The 22,482-nt window shown below is 41.9% G+C and overlaps 1 protein-coding gene across 3 annotated transcripts in view; it reads right to left on the minus strand.

Moving 5' to 3' along the window:
• Positions 1-13,948: 13,948 nt before the first annotated feature.
• Positions 13,949-22,482, minus strand: part of RXFP1 (relaxin family peptide receptor 1) — a 433,020-nt gene continuing 424,486 nt past the window's right edge. For all 3 annotated transcript variants that reach the window (XM_068278866.1, XM_068278867.1, XM_068278868.1), the window contains one exon: positions 13,949-14,678. In XM_068278866.1, coding sequence (XP_068134967.1) covers positions 14,383-14,678 — 296 coding nt within the window. In that variant the 3' untranslated portion in view covers positions 13,949-14,382. The remainder of the gene's footprint in view (positions 14,679-22,482) is intronic.

The following is a 22,482-nucleotide window of genomic DNA, read 5'->3' on the forward strand; positions in this document are numbered from 1 at the left end:
TGAGTTTTCTTTGCAAACTTTTCAAACCTTTAATTTTCTTTTTCAGGCATGTTACAGAACTGGATCCAAACCATACTGTATGGTTCTGACACAGTTCTGTATCTGTGCCTGAAGATGAAACTTAAAGTCTTGAAAGCTTGCAAAGAAATCTCATACAGTTAGTCATTACAGGTATCACCTAAAGAACTTTTGTTGTCGTCGTTATGTCTTCTAATGCAAAGATAAGAATAAAACACGCACACCACTGGTAGCTACCTACAATCTAGGATTAAAAGATATACACAGAATCTTTTAGGAACTACAGCTTAAAGGGAACCTAAAGCAAATTAAAGAAAAAAGTTTCACTTTACCTAGGGCTTCTACCGGTCCCCTGCAGCCGCCCTGTGCCTGCGCCTTTGCCGTCACCGTTCAAATCTCCGGTGCCCCTGTTTTGGCTGGGTGACTTGGCGAGTCGATGACCAATGCGCAAGCATGGCCACGCATGTTCTTGATCGCATTTGATCGATTTTTTTCCCTTACTGCGCATAAACAGTCGGGATCGCGAGTGGACTGGGGCTGTGCATGCAGATGAAAAGGGCCTTGCAGGTGACTGGAACATCGCGGAGTGGCAACGTGGGTACATAATGGCTGCAGAGGGCTGGTAGAAGCCCCAGGTAAGTTTGCTTTAGGTTCCCTTTAACAAAGGATGATTTTGTTAAAGAAATCTTTCCAGAGCCTTCTGTTCTGGTCTTTAGACACCAAGGCCCATATGCAATTCACTTTTTCTCCGTAGTTTTCTCCTAGGTAATATTTTCATAATTGTCATTAAAATGCATTTTAAACCACCAGCAAGCAAGAAAATGCTCCAAATAATTAGGATAGTATGTTTTCACCTAATTGTTGGTACTTTTTCAGTTGCAAAGTTGAAAATGTATTTTAAATAGAAGATGCAAAATTCTCTCCCAGGAGAAAAACATAATTGCATATGGGCCCAAATGTTTACCAGCTTCATTCTGATTGTAACATCATCATTGAAACCAGACCATACAAGGTAAAAACGAAAAGGGTGAACAGTAAATGTGATGCACTGATGTTGTGGGAACTGTTACAGAAGTTCAATAAAACTGTTACACTATTGGAGCACTCTCTGTTTTCATATTTCCTCAAGAGTTACAACTACAAACTTTGTTATTACATTAACTAATGATCATGTATCACACGGGACACAGAGCTCTTTAACATCACAGGGTCACACTGCTGCTGGTTAATTGCATGAGAATGTAAATTGCCCAATTACGGTACATTCTATCCATAGGGTAGGGGCAGGTCCAGAGGCCCATGAAAGTTTTGCTGTGTGGCCTCATGATCTCTAGCTATGCCACTGCTTGCTGTGTCACTTTTGGACTTCCTGTAATCTTTTTCATATTGAAATCATGCTTTTAACATATTGCCTCATAGTCATAAACGGGACTAAACAGAGTTGTGATGTAAGATGCAATAAACGTAACCTCACAAATTTATTGTTTGCACAGTAATCTGAGGTATTCATGTTCAAAAACCATTCGCAAACTATTTATGCATAACAGAAGTTTGCCTTCTTAAAACAAGAAGGTATTTGCAATTATTCAGGCTGAAGTGAGTATATGAAGTCTCCCACAATGCATCACTGCTTAATATGCAAATTGTCCCTTTGTTGTCCCTGTAAGCTAAACACACCTCCAGAACCACTGGAATGCAATGTGTCAGTTCGTTAATTGTAACTGGGTGTTTCAAGTCCTACCTTATAGAGCCATATTAATCCATGTCATGCGCTGACGAGGACAACCAGCCTGTAACAGCCTGTTGTGTCTCTGTACAATTAACAAGCTGGCACAACATTGCATTCCAGCCGATCTGAGGGTGTGTTTAGCTTTCAAGGATAACAAAGGATGATTTGCATATTTGATTCAGCAGTGATGCATTGTGGGAGACCTCATATGCTCACTCCAACCTGAGTAATCGTAAATACCTTCTGTTTTCAGAAGGCACTTTTTGTTTTTCATAGCATTTTAGTAAGAAAGCTTTTTGGTCCTTTTTAGCCCCTACACATTCCTGGGAGTTCTGGATCACCATGGGAGTTCTGGATCACCATGAGTTGGCTGGGCAATCTTAAACTTTATTTATAAAACTATAAAAGTTCTGAAAAAAACATGGCAAAATGAAAACTTGTCATTAACCAGGTGTATACCTTTAAATCGAGTAATGTAAAAAAAAATTATTCAAATGTGCTGATTTCAGCCATAAATAGGCCATTTGTTAGCTAGTCTTGCGAAGATTAGGGCTTGCAAACAAACAGATAAGTATTCTGCAGTACTGGAAGTTTTGTGGAAAAGTCTTGGCTGCTCACGTAGTTTAGTCCCCTGCTGGATTGAAAGGTCTTCTGGATAGATAACTAAATAGATTGCAACTCCCACTGCTGCTGTGATGGATTTTGCATGGCTCAAAATAGAAATGTATTTTACTCTTACTGATCATCCAGCAGAACATTGCTAATACTGGCAGACGAGATGCAAAATGAAATGGTTCTGAACTCATCATTTATGTGACTTTTTTTCTTAAAGAGGAACATTAGTGAAAATAATGTAGTTAATAAAATTGCTTATTTTTTCATACAATACTCATTTATAAATGATTGTGTCAGTGTTTGACCATTGTAAAAACTTTCCTCACCCTGGGCCATATGCAATTTACTTTTTCACCTTTTTTTTTTTTTTTTTTTTTCTCCAAGGTGATATTTTTACAACTTGTAAATACAATGCTTTTTAAACCACCAGTAAGAAAACAAATACTCAAAATAATTATGGCAGTACTTTTTCACCAACTTGATGGTACTTTCTCCATTGCAAAGTGCATATAGCCCCCTGATTTACAGTCTGCTGTTTATCACAGGTGATGACATCATTAGTTCTGTCAGGTGATCTCTACGGTATGAATTTACTCCACCGACATTATTCTGCCAGTAATTCTATAATTTAACATGGGCCCTATGGTGGCACCCAAACGACCTGCTTTGACCCTCCCTCTCCAACTATGATGAGCCCCATCCTTTAGATCCTTCCCTGATGCTCATTAAGTCTTCTTGTAGCTCAGGATATTACACCACACTGGGACTTGTGGGTGGATTCCTTATATGTCCTGGAGGAGGGAAACCACATCCTCGCCGCAGCCATGGCCCATTATTCCCTTCTGAGTGGAAGTATGCTGCATTTGTCAATCACCTCCTGTTTTTACAAAATATTGCAAAAGGTCACTAACCTCCCACTCCCATTCTGTCAGTGAGGGCAGTAGTTGTCAGGGGTCTGGCACTATATGATCAGTCCAGGGGGTTCTGGGATATGCCACAGTTGGCTTCCCTCTCAACCTCCTTTCTCTTTTTCTCTGTGGGAGGGAGGTGTGGTACAAAGATGGAGAAGCCCAGACATCTGTAAGCTAGCACTGGCGAGGTCAGGAGCAGCATGGTCTATGCAGGAGAAAGCGAGGGTATAGTGTGAAAGTAATGTAAACAGTTATGTTAAAAACTTATTTTAAAGAGGAGCTATCAGCCATACTATCCCAGGAAAACGTAAGTAGATAAATACCAGCTCTACTTACATAACTTGTTGCACTGTCCACATTTTGATTTTAGTGATTTTCTATAGTAATAAAAAGAAAATCCTTTTTAGCATTTTCCATTTTGACTGTGTCTATCTTGAAGTCAAACCTGACATCATTTCCTCCCTTGGGGCTTCTTCACACTGCAGGCGTTTTTGGCTTTTTTTCACCCGAGTGCGGTTTTTAAAAACGCCCACTGACCGTGTGGACAATGAATGTCTATGCGACGATTCATATCAGCGCAAGTCGTGCGCTGTGCGGCTAGCAAAGCAGTGCGTGTACCATTCTGATTCCGCCTCAATGGAAAGTATTGGAGAAACGTAAAACGCTCACAAAATCACTTTGTGTAGCGATTGCGTTCTTAAGAATAAATACATTGTATTTATTATTTTCTGGGTCAAAGAGTTCACTTCCTGACTTGCGTCAGGGAGTGAATTACAAAACCACTCAGAAAAACCGCTTAAAAAAACGCTAAGCACAAAAACGAATCGTCCACCCAAGCGCCAGGATTCGGAAAAAAGACTCCTCAAAAACAGCCCAACGCGGACGGACTTGCGAGCTGAACGCAATGTGAACAAGGCCTTACTTTTTTTCCTGTGTATGCATTGCCCGCCCTCCTCCTAGTCTTCAGACACTCCCACACAGCTCTGCAGTAGAACGTCATAAATCATCATTGTGTGACTCTGCAGAGCTGGTTTATTTGTACAGATCGGATTTCAGAAGCTGCGGGAGGAGTGAATCATTTTCTCAGCTTCTCGGCATGAGAAATATTGGCCAATCAGAGAGGAACAGAGGTATGGGAGGCAAAAACAGGAGGGAAAGACTCTTCAGCCAATCAGGCTGCATAAATTATGTCTGAGAGGAATAACTATTAGAAGGGCAGGAAAGTAAAGAAGAAGAAAAAAAACGCCTGCATGCCCTGCAACTTCGGCAGATGTACCACATAAGAGCCAGCGGACCTGGGGAATGATGTTCTATAGAGAAGAAAACTATGAGTGTATTTTAACTTGGATTGTCTGGTTAGCATCCTTCTTACTTGTTTGCCAGATAAAAATAAGGAATTGATTTCTGATTTTATGCCTGACAGTTACTCTTTAAACACAAATACTAAATGGATCCAAATAGAGTAAAATTAACATTGATGGAGGCAATAAGTATGACACGAAGACACTTTCTATTCTTTATATAACTTGGAAAATAACCACTGTCCTTAAAGAGACACTGAAGCGAGACTAAATCTCGCTTCAGCTCTCATATATAGCAGGGGCATGTGTGCCCCTGCTAAAACGCCGCTATCCCGCGGCTGCACGAGGGTCCCTGACCCCCCCCCCCAACCCACCCCCCGCAAACCTTGGTCGTCTTCTTGGTCGCAGATTCTGTTTCCTGGAGGCAAGGGCTAACGGCTGCAGCCCTGCCTCCCAGCGCGTCTATCAGATGCGCATTGCCGCCTCTCCCCCGCCCCTCTCAGTGAAGGAAGACTGAGAGGGGCGGGGGAGAGGCGGAGATACGCGCTGACAGACGCGCGTGGGGCAGGGCTGCGGCGGTTAGCCCTGCCCCAATGCAGAAGCGCTCCCCCGCATTACGGAGGGGATTTGGGGGGACAGGGACCTCCGTTAAGCCGCGGGATAGCGGCGTTTTGGCAGGGGCACACGTGTCCCTGCTATATATGAGGTCTGAAGCGAGATCTATTCTCGCTTCAGACTCTCTTTAAATGTAATTGGCAATTTAATATTTTTTCAGCTGATTGGTCACTATAAATTACTTTATTAACCATCTTAGCGGTATGGACGAGCTCAGCTCGTCCATCACCGCCGATGGCTGCCGCTCAGGCCCTGCTGGGCCGATTTTGTTCAAATAAAGAGCAGCACACGCAGCCGGCACTTTGCCAGCCGCGTGTGCTGCCCGATCGCCGCCGCTCTGCGGCGATTCGCCGCGAGCAGCGGCGAAAGAGGGTCCCCCCAGCCGCCTGAGCCCAGCGCTAAGGGCTGGATCGGAGGCGGCTGACGTCAGGACGTCGGCTGACGTCCATGACGTCACTCCGCTCGTCGCTATGGCGACGATCTAAACAAAACAAGGAAGGCCGCTCATTGCGGCCTTCCTTGTTTATTCTGGGCGCCGGAGGCGATCGGAAGAACGCCTCCGGAGCGCCCTCTAGTGGGCTTTCATGCAGCCAACTTTCAGTTGGCTGCATGAAATAGTTTTTTTTAAATTTAAAAAAAACCCTCCCGCAGCCACCCTGGCGATCTTAATAGAACGCCAGGGTGGTTAACAGAGTCTCCCGAGTTTCCTTATAGCCCATAAATAACAATACACAGTATACTAACACTCATCAGGATCCTAATGGCACATGGTGTGACCTGGTAACACCGAGGCTTTTTCTAATCATTTTCAGGAAGCCCTGCAGGGTGATAAAATGACATATAGTGAGAGAGAAGCTCACTGTCAGGAGACTCTCAAGTTATTAACTTTAGTGATAGGAAAATCTCCAGGGCCTGTACTAGGAGATAGAAAAATGCCTGCAGCCAGCAAAGTATAGAGAGCTGCTGTCTTGTGTGGCAACATGCCATGACATACACTGTAATACAGCCTGGCTCGGAAGAGGACCCTAGTGCTAACCTAAGCATTTTAATGATTTCCGTTATCTGTCTTTATCTATTTGTTTGCCTTCAGCAATGCCGTATAAGGTGTCTATGTATGTGGGTTATTATTATAAATCGTGGAAAGCTTAGCTGGTTTAAGAAACATTATTTTGGTGTACTTGGTTATGCTTTGAACAGAGGCACCAAAATAGAGTAAAGTAGATTTAAAAAAAAAAAAAACAAGAGGTAGTGGTGGACTTACCTCCCCAATTAGACTAAAACAGTCGATATTCAGTTAAAAATATACAACCAAAAACTTCAAACAATACTTAAATTTGATCAAAGGCTTTTTCAACTAGATATCAACTGTTTTAGTCTAATTGGGGAGGTAAGTCCACCACTACCTCCCATTTTAATCTGTTTTTAATCTATTTGACTCTATTTTGGCGCCTCTGTTGAACGCATAACCTAGTATGCCAAAATAATGTTTCTCTGTTCAACGCATAACCAAGTTTTTGAGTTCACCTTTGGTGCAGGGTTGTTACCCCTATCCATTTCCTCCTACAGAGAGTGACTACTTCACACTAGTGTGGTTGGTCTAATCTCCCCACCTGCTGATATAATGGTTACCTTAGTGGTAACCGACCTTTGTGAGTACCCTTTTTCTTCTGTTTGTACAGAAATCATATTTGTGCTAATATACTGCACTATTAGGAGCTTGCAATCGTTCCGTTTTGTCTTACAATTATTTTGGTATATCTATAATTTATCTTAGGATTTCAATTGTTATTATTAAAGAGAACCAGAGATGAACGTTTCACACAAAATAAACATCAGTCGATAGCTTGTAAAGAATAAATGCTCTACTTGATAATTTCGCTGCTCTGGTGTGCCTTTTTGAGTGTTTTTTTTTTTATCCATTATTGCTCCAGGAAAAATTCGATATGGTCGCTGGCTCATATCCCTTTTGCTTCCAGGTTATGAACTGTTCTGAATGTGCTGTCTAGGCTCTATGAGACTATAGTCAAGCAAGGCTGCTGCAAGCTTTCATCTGTGTGCTTTCATTATTCTGGTATGCTGTGCAGCTGCCTGTAGGAAGTGTCTCTCATAGGAATTAAACTGCATAGATAATAATGATGACTGCACATTCAGTGCACACAGATAACACAACAGCCACACTTGTCTGTTGTTTCAGAGCTTCTTTCTCGACAGGAGCAGCCACACTTGTCTGTTGTTTCAGAGCTTCTTTCTCGACAGGAGCAGCTCCTCCTAGTCATCAGAGCTTTGAGTATGCAAAGCAGGAAAGCTGAGCCAGGAGGGGGCAGGCTTGAAAAGACTTCACAGAAGACTGACTCAGCTATAATGATTCCAGGTCAAACCTAGACTGAATGCTCAGTGGGGGATTTTTATCAGAGCTGATAACAGGCAGATTTAGCAGAGAAGAATGAAACTAAAAGCAGGATAGGTGTTTAATGTCATGTTCCCACTGATAAATGTAGTAAAATACATGAGGGTGCTTTGTCTCTGGTTCTCTTTAAACATTAGGCAAAATAGTTTAAAAGAAGCTTAGTGTATCAGACAGACGTTTTATCTTTATTCTCATATATACTGTATGATACTGTTTCAATTGTAAGCAAATACTACACTTAAAATATATTTTTTTGATGTAACTTTTTTTCTTATATTTAGTACTTTTTTGCTGTTTGAGTGTTGAAAATATATTAAACAGCCAAGGAAAAGATGAGATAAGGTGAGATAACTCATGAGAAAAGTTGTGTGCATCAGGGCCAATATCAGCATCAGATGTAGAAAAGGAGGACAGTCTATTACAGGGAGGTGACTAGGAAAATAGGAAAACGGTACTTTCTGCAACGGTTTTGCACTTTGTACCAAAACTGAACCTGAGTTACCTTATATTTATAAACTGTCATCATAGGCAATAGGCAGTGTCTAGACGTACCTTCATCCACCTTCACATACCAGGCATGGCAACCTGGAATCTCCAAATCCCTCAATCTCAATAGTCTGTCAATAGTCTCTGTAATTGGCAATACAGTAGAAGCCCTTTATAGTAAACTCCAAGGGTCCAGGAAAAATAGTTTACTATATCAGAATTTTTCATACATTGTATATTTATACAGATGCATTTTCTGGGACCTGAGGACTGAGTTTACTATACCCAGAGGTTTACTATAACGAGATTCTACTCTACCAAAAGCTCTGTTCTACCTCTACTAGCCCTACCTTTTCCCCCCTTATAATTGGTTGGTGCTACTGCCCTTTACAGTAAGGCATCAATAGCAAGGAGCTTGGAAATTACAGGTAACAAATAGGGATGATCAATGATATGCAAATACTTCCGAGTTTATGCAAATGTATGTACATTTGTATGCACATATACTGTATGCATCTTGAAATTGGACCAATCAATTTAAACCTGGGTGTGACTTGATTGGTCCATATTTGCATAGAAATGTATGTGAATTGGGAAAAACCCGGAAGTATTTGCATATCATTGATCATCCCTAGTAACAAATGCTAAAATAAACACAGGTTTGTGGCATAATTGCTTTGTATTGCTTTGTAGTGATGATTTTCTAAATGTATATCACAGTCCTCAGAGTATGTACACTTGTGTGCCTGCACCTGTGTGTGTCTCATGTTATTAAACAGAAGCAACCATCAAAGATTTTACTTATGGCAGAAGCCATGTTTAAAATATGTAGTCTAAAGCATAGTTCAGTTTTTCATTGCGTACATTGCTATTTTAATGTACCGTACATAAGGCAAATCTGTCCCAAACCTGGGCAATGAAAACCAAGCATGTAATGTACAAGTACATAATGATAGGACTACTTCAGTAAACATCTGCCACTAAGAACAATCAGTAGGCCCAGAGGTATGCTCATGCAGTTTAATAACACACATACACATTTTGGTTTGTGCCTGCGCAGTATGGTCTGTGCGTATGGTCTGTGCCTGCGCAGTATGCTCCTGGTGACATCAGTGGGAGCAAGGACACGGCAACGCAGGCGCAGTGGTTTTCAGACTTTAAAGACTGAAATTCTAGAAGTGAACCGGAGGCAGGGCCGGAGCATCGGTGAGTGGCTGCGCGGGTACAAGATGTCTGCAGGGGACCATTAGAAGCCCCGGGTAAGTTCAACTCATTTTCCCGCGACCCCCCTACAGTGTCCCTTTAAATTGTTGAGCTTGGCTTCTCTCTCTCCCCCCCCCCCCCCCCTTTCCCATTTCAGACCCCTCCAAAATTTTTGCTGCATGTATCGGGTGGCATCACTGACCAGGTAGAAATCTAAGAAGCTCAAATCAATTTTTTCCATAAACTCAACTTTATTCATAGCAATCACAGTAAATATAGCACAATTAGCAGTATAATATAGTATATACATAGACGAGCAATTTGGAAGATTCACATACTAATCCAAAATGTGTGCTTCAGGGCTCGTTCCCACTATCGCGAATCTGCATGCGTCCAACGCATGCAGATCCGCACATGTAATGCAAGTGGATGGGCCTGTTTCCACTGTAGCGTTGTTGAGGTGCGTTTTTTTCAGCGGTAAAAAAACGCACAAAAGAGCCAACGATTTCGCCTGCGTCGGGAATCCGTGCGAATCGCCGCTAATGTATTTAATAGTAAAAACGCATGCGTTTGTTACATGCGTTTTTACCCGCGATTTCGCGTGCGATTTCGCACCTTTTTCAATTTTATTTAGCCCTGGCAGTGTCATGGTTAATTTCGCATGGCACCCTGCCATGCGAAATCGCATGCGAAATCGCGGGTAAAAACGCATGCGGAAACGCATCCGCATGCGTTTTTACAAGCGTCGGAATGCGGCCGAAATCGCGTCGCAACAGTGGGAACGAGCCCTTACTATGTACAGAAGCTCAATCCATTATTTTCACAGAACTGTGTCATATCTTTGGAACTACTGTCCAATTTGACTTTAGTTTGCACTGAAACAGAAGCAGTGTTGATCTACTGTATTTTATTCATATCCTCAGATAGCATTGCCCAGTGCTTTGACAGGTTTGCTGAGACAAAGAATGTAATTCTTGACAAATGTCAGTTAAAGTGGGATAAAACTCTAACATAACATTCAATAAAAATGTGTTTTGCTACTTTTTATTACCCATAAAGTTACCATATTTGCTTTTGTGCACAAGTAATATTGTCTGTTTAAAAATTACAAATTCCCAAAGTACAGTTTGTCTTCTCTGAAAGCTGCCATTGAATTTTCTTGCATAGCTGCTGTATTTATATATTAAACTCTATCTAGTGATCACTTCTCAGCTCCCTGCTTCTACAGCAGACAGAGCTCATTTTCAGCACAGCTAGGAATGCAGCAGACAAAGGAACATAAACAAAAGATGCGAAAAGAAGCTGGCTGACTTGGAATACTTGATGCTGGGGAATATGTTGTGTTAATTGGGTGTGGGTCTACTGTATATTGTATACAGTTGTAGTATACAGTTACTCTTTAAAGAGAAATTCCGTTTTTTGTAGAGGAATAACTCAATGCTTTTGTCATAGCTTTATATATGGCAATAATTAAAGGCAAACATTATTTCTACTTGAATACATTGTTTTTCATTGTTTTTTGTTTGTTTGTTTGTGTTTTTGTGCACTTAAAGCACACCCGAGGTGAACATAAACTAATGAAATAAACAATTGTATCTATCCTCCTTCTCCTAAAAATGACTTTTTAAGATATTGCACAGTTTTATTTTATATTTAAATCTACTTTTTAAATGTTTACTGTTTTATTGTTTTTGCTCATTGAAGTATGCCAGAGCTAAAATCTATGAACTATTGACCCTTTTATCTCTTTCCTGCTCCCAGAAGCCATTTTCTGCTAGGAAAGTGTTTTATAGTTGTAATTTCTAATCGGTGAGGGTCACACTGTAGTCTGACCCAGTCCTGACACTGTGACTAACATACCTGATTTACTCTTTCAGGCAGATAAAGAAGGAACACAGCATAATTTTTTGTGTGCTAGGCTCTGTACATATACATGTCTATCGCATGTCACCTCGGGTATCCCTTAAAACAATTATGCTGGATTCATGCTGGATTCACACTGTGCACGTTGCATATAACACATGCGTTATAATGTGTGAACTGCACTGGAAACACTGCATGTTATAATATACACGTTAATTCAAATCCTGCATGCTGCAAGATAGAAATAAAGCAATCTGTTACAATGCAGATAGGTGAATTGACCCATAGAGTTTTATGGGCAGTGAGTTGAAATGCAGAATTATTGTGCAATGCAAGGGGTATAGTGTGAATGCACCCTTACTCCACAGTGTTTTTAACAGAAACTGGGAGATAGGATTGTCAGCGTTTGCTGCAAGAAAAAATATTCCACTATGTGCAACAAACTATGTCCACAGCAGGTGGAAGTTTTTGGACAGTTTCAAGGCAACAGTACACCAAACACAGTACAAAGAGTGGGGTAGCCAGGGATACACAGAAGAGCAATTTAATCATACAGGGCATTCTGAGAATTCTTAGCTGGTGGCATATTGAACTGAAAATACAGTGTCATTTGTATTATCCATAGTCTGGAATGCACAACTTGTACAGACTTGTAGTTCTGCTAAGCTGAATGGCATGGTCTATGAACGAAGGATGGGTGAGTGGTGCCAGACACCTCCTACTGTGGGGAATACCAAAGCAATATTCTGAAATAAATGTAATTCGGACACCTCTGCTGCTCCCAGGAAGGTTCGCAAGGTATAAAGGAGGAGTCTCGGATGGCGCTGAGATACGAAACACGCTGTCGGGACGGGATAGAGGAAGTGGAACCCTCACTTGGGCGGTCTGACCGGAAGACCGTGCAGGGGAAAGACCGCTGGCAAGCAAAACTCTGTTCCCATTTTACCGTGCAAAAGAAGGTAAGTGCAAATAGTGAATAAATTGGTGGATTTTTAAATACATATTGTGTTATGATCAATGTTATTACTCTGAGGTAACTTGGAATGCAATTAAAGAAGAGGTACAGCAAACGAAGGAAGAATATGGTTGAATGTCGAGGGAAGCCAGTGAATGCCCCACAGGCGAGATGATGGTCCTGCAGACTCAGTGAGTCGTTACCCATGTGGGTGCTGATTGGGGAAACATCTCTGATTGTTGAGCACTAATAGGAAGTTGTTTGGAAAAGTGTACAATGTATAAGGGCCCCCAGCAAAACTTTGATGGTGCCTCCCAGTGTTCACACCCTTTCCCTTGCCTCCCATAGGGACCCTAACAGCCTGGATGCCCATCTGCAAGGTGCATAAAACAAGTGTGGCCATCGTAATCTTCACACCCATAACAAGGGTAGTCACAAAAACACCTGATCTGAAGGATGGGCCCCTTTACTGGAGGAAAGGAAAGTTAGTAGTTAGGAGGGGAGGCGTGCGATTACAAAGGCTGCTCCCCTGTAGTTACGCCCCTGGGCATTAGACTGCCAATCTAGTCTAACAACATTACTGGTAATTACAATTTTGGGCAAGAGTAATCTAATAAGTGTACATTAAATTCCATATAAGAAATCTGTGTTAGGCCCAGTGCACACCAAAACCGCGAGCAGATCCGCAATACGCTAGCGGTTTTGGGAGCTGATTTCAGAGCGATTCTAGGCATGTTTAAAGAGGTTTTCTAAACATACCTAGCGGTTTTGGGTGCGTTTTTGTGTAGCAGATTACACATATTGTTACAGTAAAAGCTGTTAGTGAACTCCTTCTGTAACAAAAACGCCTGGCAAACTGCTCTGAAGTAGCGTTTTTCAGAGCGGTTTGCGTTTTTCCTATACTTTACATTGAGGACGAAACGCTCCTGAAAACCGCAAACGTGCAGCAGGAGGCGCGTTTGCGGCTTGACAAAAACCTCAAACCGCCAGTGTGCACCATCCCATTGCAATACATTAGCCAAGCGTTTTTACAGGTGGATACGGCTGGCGGATCGCTCCAAAAACCGCTCGGTGTGCACTAGGCCTTACCCTGGCCTGAGACATCACGTGTGCAAACCTCCTCTGCTGATTTGGAGCACAAGAGTCCTTGTATGCAGTTTCTGTAAAAAAGTGATTCCCATCATAAAGGTTGTTACCTAAAGAGGTACTGTAGTGGCATATAGTAGAATCCAGTAAATTATCGGGGACACCTACTTTTATGGTAATTTTCCTGGTTTCAGCATCAGAATATCTTTATATTGCTGTATATTGAATGTAGCCACACCCTCCCAGTGATGTTTAGCCTAGGCTGATTAGCTATATGGAATTCTCCTTCCCAGAGCATTATGGGAGACCAGGTATATTTTACACTGGCTTTGGAATTCTGAGGCCTAGTTACAGTTCTCAGTTGCATTGCAGAATAATTCTGCATGTCAACTCACTGCCCATACAATTCTATGGGCATGTTTACAGTACTGCATCATGTTACTCTAACTCGCTGCATGCAGGGTTTGCATTAAAGTCTATGTCCAGTCTCCACTGCGGTCCACATTCATAACGCGTGCGTTATGCAACAGACCACTGTGAACCTAGCTTCAGTAACCGAACATTCCACAGAGATCACCTGACAGGATCAAAGATTAATTTATCTGTAATACATTTCAGAATGCAATTCAGGGTGAGTAAATATTTTACAAATGGGCAAAATTCACCAAAATAATTTATAAATGAATATTGTAAAAAAAAAAAAACAACAATTTCACTCATTGTTATTTTTACTACAGTTCTTTTTTTTGTAATCAGTTATTTTTTTAAATAATCAAATTGGATCTAATTGTAAATGGTCATTCATGACTGAAACCCCTTTGGTAAAGATGGAAAAATGTCATTTGAATGTGTGTACCACCAACTTCTTGCTTAAATGATCGTTCTTTATAATATAAATTGATAATTTGAATGATCAGATTTGATCATGTATAGCCACCATAGGAGATGCCTTGTGTCTGGTCCTTCCTGTTACATAGCAGGAATTGAACTACGATTTAACCAAAACAATTTTCATAGAAAAATATTAACTAAGTGTATCTCAGCAGTATGTTTCCTCCCAGTGTGGTCCAGACTGGTGCTTCTTCCATTCTAGTCATCTTTTACCCGATATGGTGATATTTACCATTGATATAGTGAGCACCCTTGACCAGAGAAGTCATTTTTGGTCCGCTTTCCAAATCATGGGCTTGTTCCTATGAGTAACTGAGTCTTGATGCATGTGTAGTGACTGACATCTCAGAGTCTGTGTAGAATTCAGGTCTCATACTCTCGGGGGAAATGTCTTGCAATGGCCACATTTCCACCCAGAAAAATGATGGAGAATAAACTTTTTGTCTACTTCTGCTGCTAAGCGTTCGTCGTTGTTTGTAGTTGGTCCAGATCTGGCAGATCATTTCTTTGAACGGTCTGGTTGTGATGGTATACAGGATGGGGTTAAGAGCACTGTTAATTGGCAGTATGAAGATCACCACCCAAGAGCTAATAGAACCTGCAAAACAATAAGAGAGATATTAATTTACTGTCTGCAAATATTTCAACACCTGTAACCCATGACTATAAACATACATCTTCAAAGTAAGGGCGGTCATTGAGCTGCAAATCATTTTGAGTTGATGCAGCATTATGCAAATTTTGGTATGCTAATCTATGAAGCTTGAAAATTAACCAAATCAAATCCTGCTGAGGTAAAATTTGATTGGTCCATTCTCAAGATGCCTTAATTTGCATACAAAATTTGCATAATCCTGCATCAATTTTAAATTATTTGAGTCCCATTGACCATCCCTACTTCTAAGTACCTAATCATACCAAAATGAAGTCTCTGCTTATGAAAAGAAATCTGTCTTTGCGTCAAATATGTTTGTATTGGAAGTTATCTCTCCTTGAATTAGCTCAAGGCTAGGGCAGAGTAAACACCCGTCCAGTGGGGTCTTTATTTTGGGGAGCACTGTGAGGTTTTCTGAAGGCTACCATCACACTGGTGCATCGTGTAGGACAAAATATTTGCATTCCTAACGCAATTATATTGTAACTAGCGACCTTAGCCCCTTTAAAAATGGGGTAGGTCTGTCACCACTCCGCCGCGCGCATGCGCATGTCCGTCAGTTTTCTTTCAGTTATAACTGAGAGTAACTGATTAAAGGACCACTATTACAAAAAAAAGGAGACAGTTAAAATCTGACAGAACCGACAGGTTTTGGGCCAGTCCACTTCCTCATGGGGAATTCTCAGGGTTTTCTTTGTTTTCAAAAGCATTTCCTGAACGGCAGTTGCAAAGTCTAACTGACAAGATAGTGTGCAAGTCAGTAGGGAGGCTGGCTGGTATCTTACTACTTTGGCAGTTAAACTGCTGTTCGGGAAATGCTGTTGAAGACAAAGAAAACTCTGAGAATTCCCCATGAGGAGATGGACTGACTTTAAACCTGTCAGTTCTGTCAGATTTTAAGTGCCTACTTTTCTGCAGTAGTGGTCCTTTAAGTGTAAAAGGCGCCTTAAAAAACACGTCTTTTTTAAGTTCCTGGTGAGAATTTTGCAAGTTTACTTGGCATTCAGGAGGGTGAAACACATAACACATGTCTTGGCTTTCACCTGGCCAAATAGTATTCATCAAATGTTCAAATGAAATCATCTTGTAACATGCTTAGTGGGAAAAAATTATACCATATTCTTTTCCTATTTAACTGCTATTGTGTAAAGGGCTGGTAACCCCTTCAAGGAAACCTAATTGGGTCTGGACTTCCTGTCATGAATTGCTGTAATTAATACATTTTTGTGGCTTGATTGTTGGCAAATCATACTACAGAGTATTCTGATAGCAACACGATACAACTACAACATGTCATGTGTTATGAATTACCTCTACTTATCTGTGACTTATTTCAATAATCTTTCATTATCGGTGCTAACTCATGATCTATCCCTCCTTGGACCCATAATCAATTAATGTTACTGCTGAGTTTTCTCACAGGAGATATGTTCTCACCTTATCAGCAAAATACCTTTTAAAGTCTCAGCAAACAAGAAATGACTTAAAATGAGTTTAATATTACTATTTAAACTACTTTTATTTATGTTTTTAATTTGTAGGTACTGAGTTATCTTGCAGGCAAGATGTAAAATTATTTCCTGGGAAGAAAAGGTAGCTGAATATGGGTCCTTATCTGTTTTATCTCATGAATTATCAGTCTAGTTATCTCTCCTTGACCCTATTCAATTAACTTCTCTCTTGCGTTTTCTCAGAGGTGATTTTCACATTTTACCAATAAGACACCTTTTAAGCCCCAGAAAGCAAGAAAATACACAAAATACATTTGATACTACTTCTTCGCATACATCTTAGTACTTTTTCATTCTTAAAATTAAAGATGAAGATAAGTTGAAAAAGTATCTTCTGGAAACTCAGGAGAACATTTAATTGAAAAAGGCCATTATCTGTCCTAACTCTTGATTTATTTCTTAACTCATGAATTTCCTCTCCTTATCTTCCAAGGAATTCCCAACCAATAAGTTGTTTTATTTCTTGTTTTTATTCATTTTATTCAGTACTTAAAAATAAATAATAAAAATTACCTGTACAACTTATTGAATGGTAATTCTTCAGAAGATAAGCCTACTCTCACCTTCCTTGTTAAGCTATTTTTGATCTCTTACTACATCTGTGTTGCATACCCTTTGTTGGGGGGTATTTTTAGGCTTCATAAACTGTATTATTTTGTTTGTAGTGTGACCATGCAGAGGAACCTGACCTAATCTGAGAAGGAGTGGGATTTCCCCATGTGCCTTCAGTAGTGGTTGCTCTATTAGCAGCCTGGGTTTGTGAGTACTTTTTCTCTAGTTGTGTGTTGTGGGCATATTTTTTTTAGATTAATTGAATCCCACTTTCCCTATCCTTATCTGTTTATCTCATTAAAGGGACTCTGAATGGTTAAAAAAACTGAATTTACACTTACCTGGGGCTTCCTCCAGCCCACCGCAGGCCGTGATGTCCCCCAGCGTCCTCCGGGCTCCTTGCCTTGTCCCGGTCCTGGCTCCGGTTACATGACGACTTCGGACTGAAGTTGTCAGGTCTGCTTCCCGCTGCGGACGATGGCGGCATTATGCCGTCCGGCTGCGTGTCATCATGCCGGCCAGCATTAGAGACCTGCTCATGCGCGGTTCAATCTAAGAGAACCACGCATGCGCAGATGACACAATCGTCCACAGCGAGAAGCACCCCTGGCGATTGCAGGTCAAAGTCGTTGTGTAACCGGAGTCGGGACCGGGACCAGGAAAGGAGCCAGGAGGACGTCGGGGGATCTCGCGGCCTACGGTAGGCTGGAGGAAGCCCCAGGTAAATGTAAATTCTGTTTTTATAACCTCAGGGTCCCTTTAATTATCTTACAAATACCTTTTGTAAAAATAAGCAATATAAATTCCCTAATCAGCAAAATCAGCACCAATTATTAACAGAGTTTTAAAGTTAAAACAGATTTCTATATTTTTATAATAAAAACAGATCTTGAATAGATGCATTCCATCTGGACTACATTTTCTAGGTAAAGAGGTTTTGGGAAGAGCACCCAAATACATTACAATATTTTCCATTTAGCCCGCCTTAATCTAATCAGATAGTTTAGCAGTTGAGCTCAAAATTATAATACTGTAGTTATGGCCGGGCTCACTCTAGACAACTGTTATTTATTATGTGTTTATAAATGGATAAGCGCTCAAAAGTCCAGTCCTGCAACTCAAGGAAGTCAAAATTCTTCAGACATCTTAATTGGTCTCACAGAGATCATGCGCAATGCAGTTCATCTCATAGAGGGTGACACAACTGTGCCACTCCCCCAATATGAAGCGACTCACCAAATGGAGCGGCCTAGCTGGGCCCGTCTGCACTTTAGGAGTATTGGCCACCCCTCAGCCTCTCTGGCAAACCTCCTCCGCTGGGCTCCACTGGATCAGCTTGACCTCCAGAAGAAAAACAAAAGACGCTTCACATAGCGTAAAAGGGAGATCTTCCCACGTTTATTGTATTAAAAAATAGTAAAAATGAGATATAGCCCCTTATGAGTCATCATAGCGATGAAACGTGTAGGGCGGAGCTACGGAGCAGCTACGGAGCTACAGAGCAGCGTGACATCATCGGACGCGGTGATTGGTCGGTGCACACCATCTTTGTTTGAACTATCGGCGGAATCTCTATGCAGGGAAGCCCGGGTGATATGTGATAATAGCTGCCGCAGCACAGGCATTAGGCTGCATACTCCCCAGTCCCAAACCGCGCTAGTATTTTGTATATGACCATATGTCATTTTTTCTATTTTTTAATACAATAAACGCTGGAAGATCTCCCTTTTACGCTATGTGAAGCATCTTTTGTTTTTCTTCTGAAGGTCAAGCTGATCCGGTGGAGCCCAGCAGAGGAGGTTTGGCAGAGAGGCTGAGGGGTGGCCAAAACTCCTAAAGTGCAGACAGGCCCGGCTAGGCCGCTCCATTGGGTGAGTCGCTTCATATTGGGGGAGTGGCACAGTTGTGTCACCCTCTATGAGATGAACTGCATTTCGTATGATCTCCAGGGCCGGATTTGTACTTTCCAGTGCCCTAGGCCTGCTGTCACCAAGCGCCCCCTCCCCCACCAAAAAACATTCTGTCCAACACTCTGACTAGCGATCACTGGTTTGAATGGGCTCATTTCAGTTGTGCTGCTCTGCCCCCCAGTCAACAAATAATTCCTGTAATTTGCGCTCCTGCCCGAATATGCACAGCAGCCGATAGTGTTCTGGGCATGCATACTTGAGAAATGACACTGATGTATGATGGGTACTTGTCAAGAATGCATAACACTGTACTGGCGTTGGTTGCTGTGCACATCTGGGCAGGAGCGAGAAATTACAGGGTAGCGAGAGTGGCCAGAGAATGCGCTGCTTCTTTGTCCTCTGTGCGACTGGCTGCAGTCGGAGCCACAAACAGGTGGCAGGGCAGTGCAATGGGGAGAAGCCCATCCAAAACAGAGAACAGGTAAGTAGCAAACATCCTATCAAGACCCACTTTGGATGTTCTGTTGTAATTAGAGTGGACCTGAACTCAGAACTTCCTCTCTGCTCTAAAAGATATGCAACAACATAACCTTTAAAGAAAAACATTTCTTTGATATACAGCTGATATAAATACTGCAATAAATCTGCAGTGTTTCTACTTCCTGCTTTCATGGAAGCAGACATATCGTTAACATCCTGTGCTTTCAAATGAGCTTAGATGTTGTAGCAGTCAGGTGACACAGTGTAGAGATCAAATTACAATTTGTGATTAGACACAGAGGAGGGGGGATTAGACAGGCTCTCTAAATACATACAGGGTACATTTCTCTGTTTTCCTTCTGTCCTGTGCAAGAGTTCAGCTCCACTTTAAAGCATCTGAATGACATTTATTTATAGTTGCTGAAAAATCTATGTATCTCTTTTGAATGCTGAATGTACATATGGTGGTGTGCTCTAACATATTGACAGTATACAGGAACAAAGTCTGAAGAAGGCTTATTAGCAGAAAGATTACTCTTTTTCTTTTTAAGCCAATAAATGGTATCATCCTGATTCAAAACTTTCTGCTTTCGCTGATGGCTAAGATGGTACAATGCTCTACCGCTACAGGAAAGCAGAAGGATGCCAAACCATACACACTAGCATAGAGGTAGTAACAGCTCAGGTGACAATGACAGTGTAGCAATGAAAGGAAAGCAAACAGCATTTTTATTCCTGCAGTTCTCATAGATGGTAAGAGCTGAAGGACAGAAAATGAGTCGGGAATTAGTTAACTGAAACCACTGCTGGTTAGGAAGAAAAAAACAAAAGAGAAACAGTCATAAATTAGGGTTAGAAAAGAGTGTAATTAACTGCTTCTGGGGTCAGTGTCACATCTGTAAAAGAGAAATTGAAGAAACTAGCAGAGGTCACTGATGTTTGTGAATTCCTGCATTAAAACTCAGCGGAACTTAGTTCTATCTGCTTTGTAATGTAAATCCCTTTTATTTCTAACATCCACTTGTATGTCCATCACCAGGAATGGATCATTAGGTGGCAGTTATGATTGATCCTGATTGTTATAACACATCAAGACGTGTGAGAGAGAGAAGCAGGGATTGGGGAACTCTGAAATTCAGCTATTAGTGCAGAGCAGAGTGCTGGCTGGCTGGCTGGCTGCGCTGTGGGACCAGAAGAGATGATTTACTTTGACATATAACCTCTTCTCTCTCCAAGTCCTGCCGCCCTTCTGATCTTATCTGATTTTATCGGCCTAAGCCATGGCCTCTGTGGCCTTCCCAGAAATCCGGCCCTGATGATCTCTGTGAGACCAATTGAGATGTCTGAAGCATTTTGATTTCCTTGAGTTACAGGACTGGTCTTTTGAGCGCTTATCCATTTATAAACACATATTCAATTTACTAGTATGGAAGCGTTCCACCTGCATTTAACTGGTGTACTGTTACAGTTCTTGCGGTCCTAAGGGCCAGTTATCAATTGTATTTACTGTGGTCTGTGAGCGCTTAGATACATTTTTCCTTTTATTCTTAAAGGGGCACTATGGCGAAAAATTATGTTTTATAGCCACTGTACTATGCCTAGCCGTTTGTAGAGCATAGTAGCTTACATGTAGTGAGGCACAGGGGCTTTTTTTTTAAACACTGACATCACCTTGTATACATTATCAGTCACGTCGGCAGAAGTACCTTTCCGACGCCACTTAGCCTGTTCCATGTAGTTGTAGGGAGGCAACTTTCCCTGTTGCTGTAACTGACGTTACAGTTTTCCCCTCTCTGCAGCGCTGGAAGGTTTGTTCTAAATTTCAACTGCACGATCGTGCAGTTATAGTGATCCCCCATGAGCCGTAAAGAGTAGTAGCTGATGTGCTGTGAGGGGAGTGGAACGCACCCTCCCTCTTACGTGAGACGCAACTACATGTGAGGAGGACTGTGGAGGAATGCATCATCATTACTGATGACGCTGCCCGGCAAGGACCCCTGTAGCTGAAGCTGGCATGTGCTGCGCAGACAGAGCGGCAGCTTGCAGAGCAGACACAAGCGCTGTAGCTGTGTCCTGCTAATTGTACAGTAGTTGTGATTGTTGTTTTTGTGGTGAATTTTTTTTTTACCCAATCGTTTTTTCAGTATTTTTTTCTAAAGCAAATTGCAGGTAGTTATTCAGCCAGAGTAATAAAAAAAAAATGAATAACTACCTGCAATTTGCTTTAGAAAAAAAATACTGAAAAAACGATTGGGTAAAAAAAAAAATTCACTACAAAAAAAAACAACAATCACAACTACTGTACAATTAGCAGGACACAGCTACAGCGCTTGTGTCTGCTCTGCAAGCTGCCGCTCTGTCTGCGCAGCACATGCCAGCTTCAGCTACAGGGGTCCTTGCCGGGCAGCGTCATCAGTAATGATGATGCGTTCCTCCACAGTCCTCCTCACATTAGAGATGGGAAGTTCGGATCTTTTCAATGATCCGGATGATTCGAATCGGATCATTGAAGAGATCCGGATCTTTGATCCGAATCTCGGATCATTTTACTACCGGAAGCATTCGGGGGTGAAATGAACAGCAGGACAGGTCTGTGGACAGGAGAAGGAGAGGGGGGTGGACACACAGAGAAGGGGAGAAGATGGACAGAGGGCAGGGAGTGGACAGAGAAGGGAGGAGGGACGAGCAGAGAGCAGAAATGTTTGCACGTAATACCCACATGCTGAAGTCATATGCTTTACATATATTTCACCTATATGTTCAGCTGTACACTTTGAAAGAAAAGGTCGCACAGTGAAAGAAAGCATTCCCAGAAGATAAGTGCAGCTGTTTAGTGCCGAGTGCAGGAGGATTATATTGCCTTTCAATCACACTGTCTGCAAAGTTACTGAGCTGTGCTGAGCCAAAAGCTTCCAATGTGTTCACTGTGCAGCACTATGGAACAGCCAGCCTATAATGAGCAGCACGTTGCAGCCAGTATGTGTGCTCTACACATATCTGGCAGTGGCACCCATGTCCCCTCTCTCTCATCTACCTGTCTCCCTGCAAGGCTGGCTCCCATCCAACAGAGCGATCCCTGCTTCCAGGACCCCGCTGCCCGCTGAGAGGGGGCGTGTCGCTCCTGGCCCCGCCCCTTTTGCGATCCGAATCGTTCATTTTGATGATTCGGATGATCGACTCATAAAATAGATTCGGATCAAAGATCCGAATCGTTCATGATCCGGACAACACTACCTCACATGCAGTTGTGTCTCACGTAAGAGGGAGGGTGCGTTCCACTCCCCTCACAGCACA

The sequence above is a fragment of the Hyperolius riggenbachi genome, chromosome 1 (genome assembly GCF_040937935.1).
Source record: "Hyperolius riggenbachi isolate aHypRig1 chromosome 1, aHypRig1.pri, whole genome shotgun sequence".
Taxonomy (NCBI): Eukaryota; Metazoa; Chordata; class Amphibia; order Anura; family Hyperoliidae; genus Hyperolius; species Hyperolius riggenbachi.